Below are 13,394 nucleotides of genomic sequence, written 5' to 3'. Positions count from 1 at the left end.
AGACTGAAGAATTTTTCTGATTTTCCACTCTGCAGGTGAATCGAAAAATGATGTTTCGGATTACCGAGCAGATCGTGCAAATGCGCGTTCCCAATGAGAGGCGAGGAATTTCAAAACGATCGGAGTTTACTTTAAAGCGATCGCGTGCTATTTATTTGTACAAACACAATCATTAAGCTGAATCGAACTTTTTCAGAATTATTTAATACCGACGAAGAATCCCGACCAGAGCCGTAATTGATGTAACGTAATTACAGCATGAAAGTACACTTTTTCCAGGGTACTTAATTTACAGCGAGTATAAACTCGCACGCACACCGCGAGAAATCCCCCGTCGGCCATCAGAAACAACAAGAATCTTAATTGGAACGCACTGTTCCGACTGGATTTTTCGACGATGCGCACCGATACGCGTAGAAATATCTCATCGGGGGCCGCTACGACTCTTAATTAAAATGTCACTGAGAACACGTAAGATTCCGAAGTAGATTCTTCAGCGTCGAGGGGAACCTTTCGACACGGTTTCGCGGGTGGCTCGAGTGAAAACTGAGCCAGATATTGCTTTCGCACCGGTGGACGGCTGGAATACTCCATATTGAAATGTTCCAGCAAAATCTCAAAAGTTTTTCCTCTGAATAAAATTGCTGATGCAGTGAAAGTTTCCTTAAACAGTGCCCGCTATTTTGCTCGATACTAATCGAAATAGCTATTAATTGAAATTGTTTATAGTTTGATCAAAGGTAGCTTCTTCTTCCTTCGGAAAGTCTATATTTATTTTTTATTTTTTAAGATTCAGTATCAAATTTGGCAGGCGATTTTTTGGGGAGGATTTTGAAAAGAATGTCGCGGGACTGTGCGATGTAAATTGTATAATTTTGGGGCGTTCAGGGGTTTAGAAAATTGAGTTGTAACATTATTGGTGCCTACTTTAAAATCAGGAAAATTAGAGGTATTTAAATTGTGAAGTTAATGTGTTACTGTATACTTTTGTGGTTGAAGGCTGCATTTTTTAATATTGCACACAATTAAAGAGGTACATAGAGGTTTCACTGATTCCTATCTAATTGCAATTTCTGAGGCATACATATTACAAGCAGGAAAAAGGAAAGTTACAGAAATTGATAAAAATGCACGTGCTAAATTGATTAAGAGAGTAAGAAAGAATAATGAAGTGAGAATCGAAAATAAGAAAAACGGATACTAATCGATCTTGCCTGTTCTAATGTTTGTATTTAGAATAATATTCTTGGTGAGCATACGTTGCTTGCCTAATTAACTACTTAAGTCTGATAACTCTATTATAAATAACCAACGTTCATGTTTCAATAACATTTCAGATTTAATAGATAAAACGAGTAGCGCAAAGTAGGCTGAATGGCCCAACAAACAACGCCAACTCATTATACCTCGACACTGCGTCGAGTAACGCACGATGGGATTGTTTATTATCCGTTTTATAATTCGTAACATCAGCTTGGTCGGTTCCAAGGGGTCGTTTAAAAAACAACTTAAATTATTCAATATCGATATCATTATACGGATTAAACATTCACTTTGATTATTCTGATTTCTCTTTGTCCAACACATTACCGTTGCATTCTTGCGCTACTGTGTTAAACATTGCTGTTTCGTGATTAATAGTTGGCAGTGTGCGATGGCTATTCTTCTTCAAATGGGTGAAAGAAAGGTGTTCTTTCTTTAAACTAGCAATAACCAAACGAAGTAATTGGGTTAAGTCAAGATTAAGTAAAAAATAGTAAAGAAAGTCGAAATACAGATTCCTTTTTCCACAAATAAATCCCTTCAGATACCTATAATTTCAAACCGCTTCGCATTAGCAGAAATCGCGAACCTATCCCCACAGATTTCCCAGTGCTTCGCACGAAGCAAATATTTTCGTAATTTCCCCCATTCGTTTAAATACAAGCATCGCGTGGCGGTATTCACCGAGCTCGAACCGCCCGCCCAGGAACAGTCAGATTTTGATATTTCATATAAATCCAAAGTGACTGGAAACGAAAGCCAGTGCCATAAAAAAGAAATCCAATACACTCGATAGCTCCACGCGAGCGTATCCACGCTGCCGAGCCGTTTTTAAGGTCCCGCCGGAAACCGTAAATTCCGCGTGACACAGAGCGCATTAACGTCCCCGCGTCCTCCGACTGAGCAATCATCGAAACACGCGATATTAAAAGGAGAAAATATGCAAAACACCGCGGCGCGTCAATGGAAAGTATTAAACGAAGATAACACCTGACCTGCCAAGACCGTGCGATGCACAAACGTTTCGTCGCGCCTTAGTAGCGACCCCCTTTATTCGTTACGACGGAGTCGAGCGCGTAGTTTATTATCGTTAATCCTTTGACTGCTATTTCACCAGGATTTTTAGCCACGTGCGGGAAACGCCTAAAGGCGTTCGCCGCTAATGGGTCACAGCTGCAGCGACCGCCGAGCCGCACGCAGGGAACGTCTTGCTTCCGAGCACCCCGCAACCGCGCCGTTGGAAAGCAATACAGGTAAACATAGACTGTTACCGTGAAGCGCGCAGGATGCAAACGGGCGTAATTACAGAACGTTACAGAGAGATTATTACACGAGGCAACAGGAGACACCGTCAAAGTTGATTTTCGTTCGACAGGCAGCGGATCCCCGCGCAATTTACCACCATTTTGAGCAATCCAGCGTGAATTCTGCGCGAGAGCTACCCTCCTGTTACGCAGTCGGTATTAGCAACGGCGACATGCAATTGCAATTCGGAATAATGGAATTCGGAACTAGTTCCTTGCTGCCCGAGCGCGCACGCTTTTGGGCCCTAGTTAACGTAGCGACAAACGATTCCGTGTCTCTGTCCGCGGGCCATTGTAATTCATAATCGCAATCGGATAGCCTCTGCCAAGCCTAGATTTCCTGTGGCGATGGAATTCTGATTTTGGAGAGGATGGTACAGATTGACAGACTTGTGCTTTATTCCGCTGCACTTGGGAGTTGGACTTTCTCGTAGTCGAGGTAAATGGCGGTGACGAAAGTCGAAGAACCTTTGCAATGTATTTTTTATGCATTCGCTTGGTAGAGACAGTGCTGGGCTGAGGCTTTGAGTACGGAGGGTATGATACGCTTGCCATAGGTACCTACGTCGTCGTGTCCGGAAATCTGCCGGCGTTACTCGCAAGGACTGAACGCTTATATGGGGTTCGTCGCTCGCAAAGGGTTAAGGGGGGAAGTTACTGTGGACATTTTTTGCCGATTTTTCTTTCTGTGCATTTTCATAATATTTGGGGCTCTTAAAAATATACCCGCACAATTTCGAAGTGGATCCCGAAAAATTCTGGGAACTACGGAAGGTTTTGTATAGGTAGCGCTGCGCTCATAATCAAGGGCACGCATAGGTAACTTGGCGTCAATCGCCCGAAAAGTTTTTGTGCAACGATTTATATGCAGGAATCTAATAAGAGGGATTATGAGCTTATATGTTGGTTGGGACTAGGTAGAGAATCACTGGCCATGACGAGACCGTACACACCTTAACATTATCGAATGCTGTGGGCCGTACTAACCAAAATTTTTTCAATCTAGGAGCATAAAATATTAATTAAACATTTGTGTTTCCAGTTGGTAATACAGATTTTTCATAGAAAGTTACATTTCATTGTAAAAGAATGCCTTGAAAATAGCCTGTTTTCGACCGTCACAGTGGCTTTCCCCCTTAAGGGGAGGTTCCGGTCTAGAGCCCAAAAAATAGGTGATCTTTAGGAATTAATTAAAGGAAAACTACTATATATTTTTTAATGGAACTTTTTGCATTGTATTAAGGATGACTTAAGTTATAGAAATATATTTTTTGTTTTATAATTAATCATTACAGACGGCACTGGGGAGTCGTTAAAGTCAAGGCGTCCAAAAATTGATCAAAATCGGTGGGACCTGTATCCCCCAAAAGTTATTATCCGATTCGACTGAAACTTTTTTTATTTCGAAGAATATACTTCTGGCTAGGGGGGAACCAGAAAAAAATGCAAAAATGACATTTTTTAAGAAAATAACGACACTTGAAGTTTGAAATCACTTATCCCCTATATTTTTCGTCCTTTCAACGCCTTTGAAAATTATAAATTTTCAAATTTTGCATTTTGTTCTGGTTTCCCTCCTAGCCAGAAGTATATTCTTCAAAATAAAAAAAATTCAGTCGAATCGGATAATAACTTTTGGAGATACAGCGCCCACCGTTTTGAGAACACTGTTTCGAGAAAAACGCGTTTAAAGTTTTACGTGAGTGCCGAGTGGCCGGGTGTTACCCATGCATTTGCCGCTACTCAAATCCCTATAACTTCGGGAATTTTACGAATTTCAACAAATCCTTTTAAACACGTATTCCAAAAAGATTGAACACTCGAAAAACGAAATAAAAAAAAAATCGAAATTTAGACCGGAACCTCCCCTTAATAGAGTTAGAGAAAGACACGACTGTCATTTAGAGAATGTACCAAATTCAAATTAATCGCTACAGTAGACTTCAAAAATTTGAAAAATTTGCCAGACAAATTAGGATATTAAACAATATTGAAACGAACAGTTGACTAATTATCAAGTGACGATATTAACTGAGTAATCGAATCGATGCCTCGACGTTATTAGTGTTATTACCGCTGCAATCGGTACAACAAGATATTATCACCTCAGAATGTAATGTGTCGATTAAATTATAAGCCTGTTGCAAATTAAATTCGCAATTTCGTTCAATTAAAAATGGAAACGTCACGTAAGAACTAATACATTCATGCCTGAAAATGACACTACAAATAAAGAATAAGATCGGTTTCACTACGGTATATACTTCAACCCAACATTATTTAACACTTTACCTAACCGGTTCACGGAATATCCCATATTTCTATTTTGAATAAGCGCCTATAAATCCGAATACTTTTCAAATTCTCCAAACATCAATTGCCACGGACTTGTCCAAAATTTGCTATTCCCTAGTGACAGAAACCACTTCGGTAAAAGAAGCCACGGAAACACTTGTCGAAGAGCATAACTCTCCCCTAAACTTGGAGCTATTGCTGAAGTATACAAAACTTCATCTCGTCTATGCTCTTTCCAGGGCAGGCAAAAGCACAAGCACCTAACCATCTAGCAAAAGACTTTCGCCGCGCCGTAACTCTCAGCCAACGAGGCGTATAAAAGGACGTTAACCAGCTCGAATGAGTCACGAGACACGTACCTGCACACCTCCATCGCGCAGTTCCATCAGATTCGCCGGCGAGATACCAGAGACTAGCCGTCGATGCTTGCCAAAGCCTCGTCCCAGGGATGCGGCCGTCGCGTCGTTCGGACAACCACGGGCAGCCCTAGATGCAAGCAAGCTACGAGAGCTGGTCGACTAGAGCGAAGACCAGCGGACTGAGCAGACTGAGCAGACACCATCGACCACTGCAGACAGCCAAGTGGAGGGAGAGAGAGAGAGAGAGAAAAAAAAAGAGAGCAGCAGGGCCAACGGAGGCTGGTCTGACCTGCCTCAAAATCAAGTATAGCCAGCGCGCGTGGAACCATGTGTGCGCGCACGTCTACCGGCGACGGTTTCGTCGGAGGATCACGTTTTCGAGGGTTGCTGGGTGCTCTTCGTCTCGGTTAAAATGCGAAACCGGTATGCTTGCGAGCTACGGAGCGTGTACACCGGTCGAGCAAAGTAAGAGGGAAGAGAAGGGGTGGCCAAGGTGAAGAGAAAGGATAGGGGGAGAGAGAGAGAGGACTCTCTAGCTAGATCGGGAAGCTTTGGGAGTTCCCATCGCGAAGGAGCACGTGGTGCTGTGCACTCGATTCAATTGGCTAGGAAGCGCGGGCGCGTGATGCTGAAAGGGTGCCTGGAACAGGGCGGTTGTCAACGGTCGTGCGCGCGAGCAACGTGCACACGACGATGAATCGGTACGTTGCGCGAGACGCGGGCCAACTGACCTACCGCAAAATCGACATCCACCGCGAAACGCGTAAGCGCTTCACGGAGAGATTGGGGATCTGACAGGGGAACATCCCGCACCCGGAAATTTAAAAAAATCTGAAGCTTTGTGAATGTGTAGGGAATTTTCTCCCGATTATCGCGCAATTTTTGTTTGCTACCCAAATTCACTCTAAAGGGGCGTAATTGACCGCTGAAAATCCGGTTATTTTCCGAATTTGCGCTATAACTCGCGAACTATAAAATAATTTTTTTACCGAACGATAGATCTAATTAAAAGAATTAACTTTTGTGCTGAGACTTTTTTTCTATCTCTTATAGTTCGGGAGTGAAAATACAAAATCGGAAGATAACCGAATTTTCAGGGGTTAATTTCTAGTGAATTTGGGCAGCAAACAAAAATTGCGTTGTAATCAGGAGGAAATCCCCTACATTTTGAAAGTTGCAGAATTTTTTGAATTTTCGGGTTGGGGATCTTCCCTTGTGAGCAGCGGCATGGTGATTGGGGATGGACGAGTAAAGCAGTATAGAATGCAATTACGAATTGAAGAGTCTTTGTGGAAATTCTGGTAGAGTTGGACCACGTTTTTAAAATCGCATCAAACTTAAACATGTAATGATCATAATACAATATCTTTATAAATAGCTGCGGAAATAAGTAAATAAATTTTGTTGATGTGGTCCACCTCTCCCTTACTACTACTTTGTTTCCAATTAAACATTCGTTGAGGAACAAAGAGATCTGAGGAGTCAAGGGATAAGTGTTTAATATAAAAGTTCAGCTCACAGCAAGCTAAATAACAATGAAGTAGGTACATGCCTCAGACTCTGCTAAAAGTTGCATGGACGTACAGAGGCTTCTTCAATTGAAATCAATAATTTCCATTGAATTCGTTGGCTCGGATGCCCCCACGTGGGGTAAACCTGCACCAGTCGCTAACATTACACGTTCAATTGCGCGCGTCTGCACCCAGCCTAACAGCAGTAGGTAGCCGTCACGCACTATCGCTCGGACTGACCCAAAACGCTGCAGTCTACCAGGCAATTCTACGCCTCAAGGCATGCCGAACAGACACCGTAAATCTGTCTCATTTCCGTAAGAAACGAATTCGAAGATCCGTATCCGCTGCGCAATAACCCTGGCGACGGCGATAACACCGGCGAGCCAGCCGCGGCAACGAAAGCGGCGGGAGGCGGCGATTACGCGTAACGCGGGAACGATATTTGCACAACGTTTAGCCGATACTGTCGAGGATAGTAACTACGACAACGAATTGCAGGGAAGCCTGAGCAAATAGAGCGACGATTGGAACAATAGCGACCGGGGATAATGCTAGAGACGGCAGGAACAGCTGCAATAACGGGTGTAACGGCGAAGGTGACGGCTACAACGAAAGCAACAATGAGGATGACGATACCAATAGAGATAACCATGAGAATAACGGCCGCGACAATAGCGGTAACAAAGACGGTGACGAGAGGACGAGCCGGGCCGCGACATGGATGACGGCACGCGTCCGAAGAATCCAACTGCGTCTCAGACCTAATATCGATTCTTCATCAGGTAGATGCGCAGAACGATTCGAGCCGTCGTTACGTTACGAGGGAGAACGGCGACGATGTTGCAGAAAAATCAGCTGGCGTTTCATTTTGTGAAACGATCCACCGAAGACAGAGGGCGAGCCGCGAGGAAAACGCCTTGAAAGCTTGAGGGAACCTGTCCCAAAATCGACTCCAGTATGCGCAAATGTGTCTACTACGAGGAAGGTGGACGATGAAGGTAGAAGAGTGTAAAGGTGGACACCGATTGGACTATGCGCGTAAAGGTGCGAATCCACGATGAGGATTGACATGAGACTTTTCTATCATGAGACTTTTTTCTATCATGAGACTTTTCTATCGTGAGACTTTTCTATCGTGAGACTTTTCTGTCATGAGACTTTTCTATCGTGAGACTTTTGTACCATGAGACTTTTCTATCATGAGACTTTTTCTATCGTGAGACTTTTCTATCATGAGACTTTTTTCTATCATGAGACTTTTTTCTATCATGAGACTTTTTTCTATCATGAGACTTTTTTCTGTCGTGAGACTTTTCTATCGTGAGACTTTTCTATCATGAGACTTTTCTATCTTGAGACTTTTCTATCTTGAGACTTTTCTATCGTGAGACTTTTCTATGATGAGACTTTTCTATCGTGAGACTTTTTTCTATCGTGAGACTTTTTTCTATCTTGAGACTTTTCTATCGTGAGACTTTTCTATCGTGAGACTTTTCTATCATGAAACTTTTCTATCGTGAGACTTTTCTATGATGAGACTTTTCTATCGTGAGACTTTTCTATCGTGAGACTTTTCTATCGTGAGACTTTTCTCTCATGAGACTTTTCTATCATGAGACTTTTCTATCATGAGACTTTTCTATCATGAGACAAGAATCTCAGCAACAACTAATTGCAAATAATAGAAATAGTCGCGATGTGATTCATAAAATACATCACGAAACTTGTCTCCTGAGAGTCTAGTTCTGTGGAACTAATGACAAAATAATTAAAGAATAATAAAATGATGGAATAATTGGCTCGCGAGATTAAAGTCTCATGTGAGACACGATAGTTTTGTCTCGCCGTGGATTTACGCCTTAAGCCCGAAAACAGGTGACTGGTTGGCTCTGCTTTGCGGTGGAATATCGCTACCAGTCGGGACCCTATCGAGCCGAATTTGCGAGCAGATACTGTGCAGATGATCTTCCGACCTCTGCATACACTCTCGTGGCCACACAAATCACGTCATTCGCCAATGACGTCGCGCGACTTGTCTGCAGGCGGCTGACGAATTCGTGGGCTTAGCGGGACCGTTTAGAGAAACTAGTTCGGGACTGTGTGATGTCACTGTTGCTGTCTCTGTTCGAGGAATGGGAGTGTTCGAATGCAAACTAAATTTTACGCGATCGTCTTTTTGGCAAATGATCGGGAAAGGGTGGAGGAATGCACATTTTTGGCGAAACAAATTTTTTTTTTTAAGCTTATGATGACGATAAACATTGTGCCAAACAACAGGTATCAATATCAATTTATTTTTTTGTAATTAATTGAAAAAGAAATGCTTTATGGTGTACGAGACTTCAAGCTTACAATGGAGAACCGAAATATGGATTATAGTGTTTAATCGCACAGGCTACTACTAAATTACCAGAAAAGTGGACATGTAACAGCTCTTCTTGAAAAATGAAATCAACGACTCACCACTTTGCAGAATAATTGCGTTTCCAAAATGTGGGTAGTTAAGGTTCAGGGTAGGGCTTGAAACGGTTCAGAAAATAACTGTGTAAAACTGTTATATAAAAGTTCTGATTAAAACGGTTATGGAGAAACTTTATTCCAAATAACTGTTTTCAAGAACCGAAATTTCCAACTATCATCTGTTTCGATCACGCTTCCTATTTTCCTCCTCATAACGGTCCCATAACCGTTATTTTTTCGGTTCTATATCGGTTCCGAAACGGTCCCAGAACCACCAATTCTTGTATCGAGTTTGCCCTAATTGATACCATTAATTATTGTAGCCGCAGACTACTGTATACGTGCCACTTTTTTACAAACTCCTTATAGAAACAGGAGGAACTTTTAACTTCCTATTCTGAATAATATAGTGTGTGCGAATGTAAAAAATATGTAGCTAATTTATTTATTTCAACGCTTTATTAGAAATCACTGATATGTACAAATGTTTCTCCTTTTTCTACAAGGATTTTGTAAAAAATATGCACATATACAGTAGTCTGCAGCTACAATAATTAATGATATCAATTAGGGAAAAGTCGATACGATAAGAATTGATTCTAGAACCGTTTCGAAACCGCTGTAGAACCGAAAAAATAGCAGTTATTTAACCGATGTGAGGAGGGAAAAGTAGGAACCGTAACCGAAACAGATAACAGTTGGAAATTTCGGTTCTTTATAACAGTTATTCAGAATAAAGGTTCTTCGTAACCGTTCGGAGAGCTGAAATCGATATTATAACATTTTTCAAGCCCTGGTTCAGGGGCTCCATCCCCGGCGCGCGCTATTTGAACGTCAACGGCACGCGCAGTGGCGAGATACGTGTACACGTTGCATCGTTAAGGGCCCTCCGGACGCTGATACATGTTGCAGCGAAACGTTGATACATGCATCACGATACAGGTTTCATGAAACTTGCGTCTCGCTCACGCACCTAGCTGGCGAGCAAGATGCCGGTTCCGCTTCTGATGCTGAAACACGGAAACCGATCTACAGACGTAGCAACATGCATCATGAAACCTGTATCACGATGCATGTATCAACGTTTCATGCAACATGTATCAGCGTCTGGAGGACCCTTTACAGTTAGGGCTTTTTCACACGCGACACTTTCGTGACTCATGACTGGCATTTCGTGCATGTTATTAGCAACGCTAATTTATGGAAGATTGAAAAATATGGAACGCGTATAAATATGCGCAAATATATCCATACATTTTACTATTTCTTTTACCCTCTTCAGATCAGCGTGTTTGCTAAGAGGATGTATTTAAAATGCCAGTGAGCCACAGGGAACGTCTCACTTGAGAAGGCACTTTGTGTTTTCACGGAAATTAGAACGAAGCGCGATAATGATAATTCGCTCGCTCTTGTACCAAACAGCTTTAATGAAAAGCAATTTCACTTCACTGCGGTGAAACGCGACGAGTATCCAAAACGTGCTCCCGCTGCCACGGTCGAAACAATACTGACCCGCTCGAGGTCGCGTTCGAACTCTCCGGGATATTACTGTGCGCCTCGAAATTCAAAATATACACAGAAAAGGTAGAGTAAGCAGTTAGGAAAGGTGGGAGGTAATAAATCTTGGCCTCTTAGTGGTGGTTCAAGTGCGAGGACTCGGTCACACGTGTTTGAGGTTTATGATTCAGCTTAGAAAAGCGGCACCAGATTCGCTTTCGTAGTGAATAAATCTGTTTTTTCTTTTTTAACTTGACATCTTTCTGCACTCTTCTTAAAATTATCTCTCCGGGTTAAGAGTACCCTCCCCCCATCAAATCACTCCAGAAATAGGTTATTTTTAGGATTTTGCTTTTAAAAAGATAAACGTCATGGAGTTAAAAAACTTTTTGAACTGTATTTGTACATTTTTAATGATAATATATTTTTTTTAATTTTATCCAGTGCTGGTGACTGTTGGTGGCTGTAACTGTCCGGGTGAAACAAGAAAAGTTTCTTATTGCGGTTTTTTGAAAAATTATAATGGTAAGGTACCCTTGACAGTCAGAATGGCTAGGGGAATAAATATGTCAGCCAAAATTCGTGTCCTATTCCGTCGTACATCCTGCAGATTAATAGCAATGATGCTCCCAGGTATCTCAACTAATTTCTATTTTCTATATATTTTAAATGTGGAAGTAACATTCTGGACGTCTCCAGATTGATTATTATTTAAATAGCATGCAGTGGAAGTCAAGGTTCTAAGCAAAATGAAATTCTAGATTGGAAGACGAATGAAGGCTTCTTAATTTTTCTTGTCAAGAGGAATATAGATACATGTTTTATTTTAACTTCAGATTTTTCTTCTTAAGGGGGTAGTGGACTATTGGATACCTAAAATCGTTAGTTTCTTTGACGCTAAATTACTTTGATACGAAATAATCGTTATAGTCGTGCTTTTGGCAATCTATTGTGGGCATGTTTGCGAGTATTTACAACAACAAAAATCGTCGGAATGTATAAAATTGTCGAAGTTATTAATCGTTGAAGATAGTCCTGTACGGCGCGCCGCTGCAGGTGGTTTACATCGATTCAGGTGAACCAATCATCTGATAGCAAAATGCTTTGAGATGATTATTCTATACACAAATATCTACAGTGCGAAAACTTGCCGACGAATTTGAACAAAAATTGTGGAAGTTACACACTAATCAATTTTCTTTCCACATTTTTACGGGAAAAAATCGTCTTTAATCAGTTATAAAATGTTTCACAAACATCCAATATTGATGCGGAATTTGTACGCGATAGAGAATGGAATCCTACAGCTCCATTCAAAATTTTAAGTGAAAATATTCATTCGTTCAAGAGTTACGACGTACACCGTTTCTAAAAATGGTGTTTCGAGAAAAGCGGCTTCAAAGGGGTGTTACCTTTATCGCTGCTATAACTTCGACAATTATTCGAATTTTTTCACGAATATTTGTTTAAAATGTTCGTAAAGGATAAGACTTTCAGAAGCAGTAAAATAAAAAAATATTGATTTTTAAAAAATAGTCCACTACCTCCTTAAGAAAAATCTTGCGCTCGCAGAAATTGAAGAGTCCTTGTAAAGAAACACTGTACTTAAGTGACAAAATTAAAAAATATTTCCCGGAAAATCTTCCACGTGCCAATACTATAGTATAAAATTTGATTATTGGCAGTCACAGTGTTTCCTACGAGGACCCTTCAATTGCGGACCACCAAAAATTCACACGGCATAAAATGGCATAATGCCACAAAATGATAACCCTTAACAAACGATCGACAGCGTTTGAAACTATAAAACAAACGCCTGAAAGCTGACATTCCAGATTCCAGTATACATTTCCCGATCAAACCAGTATACACACCGCATTCCGCGACACTTGAAGCAACATTGAAAATTTCAATCGTGTTCGTTTCAGAGCAAGAAAACACCCTTCACTTTACCCAGCATTTACCATAAACCGTTTGATAGACGAACAAAAAACGTCCACCTCGACGACGGCCGGGTACCCTTCGAAAGCTTCTGTGATACAGAAACAGTGGCTCGGAGCTTCGCTGCCAGCGATACACGTTCACCGTTCGCTTAGCGACCGTTTTCAGCGCGTTCGTTCCGCGTTACGTATCAGAGGAAGAACGAGAGGCATGGATCTCGCGGCAGAGAGACGTTTTCCATATGAAAGGCTTTTTTTTTTATCTCGATGCTTGTCGCGCAGTTACATTATCGACACGCGTGCCTCGCACGCGGGATGATTTCATGCGGCTTTTTTGCCACTCCTTTTTGCCACGATATTCTCCATAAAATTCATCGAAACGGAGACGACGTGCCCCGACCCAAATACTTTGATACGACGCTTGCAAAGCTCCATGCTGTGGATCACGCTGTGGGCAATGTCGATCGAGACAGATATCTCCGGTAAGGAGAATTGTGACCACGCGGTGTGCCATCGTAGACGGCAGCTTTTTCGAAGTTCATCGGGAAACGTGGCCACGTTGGGGGACGGCTGTTCTCGGCTGAAATCGATACAACGCGCGCACCAAACAGGAACGAGGTACTGCGTCGTCGTCGACGACGTAGACGACGGAGCTCCGGGGAACGCCGATGCCGACGTCCCATACTAAAGCTCTAAATGGAATCGATGTTCAGTATCAATTCCCAAATCCTCCCCAAAGTCCCTGAAAACTGGAAGCTGCCA

The 13,394-nt window shown here is 42.0% G+C and overlaps 1 protein-coding gene across 17 annotated transcripts in view; it reads right to left on the bottom strand.

Moving 5' to 3' along the window:
- The window catches only part of LOC143379016 (uncharacterized), a 202,293-nt gene that overhangs the window by 116,654 nt on the left and 72,245 nt on the right, over positions 1 to 13,394 (bottom strand). The window contains exon 1 of one of the 17 annotated variants that reach the window (XM_076831269.1): positions 6,770 to 6,788. The exons of the other annotated variants lie outside the window; for them this stretch is intronic. Within the exon in view, the coding sequence (XP_076687384.1) occupies positions 6,770 to 6,771 (2 nt within the window). The 5' untranslated portion in view covers positions 6,772 to 6,788. Of the gene's footprint in view, positions 1 to 6,769; positions 6,789 to 13,394 lie in introns of those variants that run through there. 17 annotated transcript variants of the gene reach the window in all.

This window comes from Andrena cerasifolii, chromosome 2 (assembly GCF_050908995.1).
Source record: "Andrena cerasifolii isolate SP2316 chromosome 2, iyAndCera1_principal, whole genome shotgun sequence".
NCBI classification, from domain to species: domain Eukaryota; kingdom Metazoa; phylum Arthropoda; class Insecta; order Hymenoptera; family Andrenidae; genus Andrena; species Andrena cerasifolii.
This window is presented reverse-complemented; position numbering and strand designations above follow the sequence as displayed.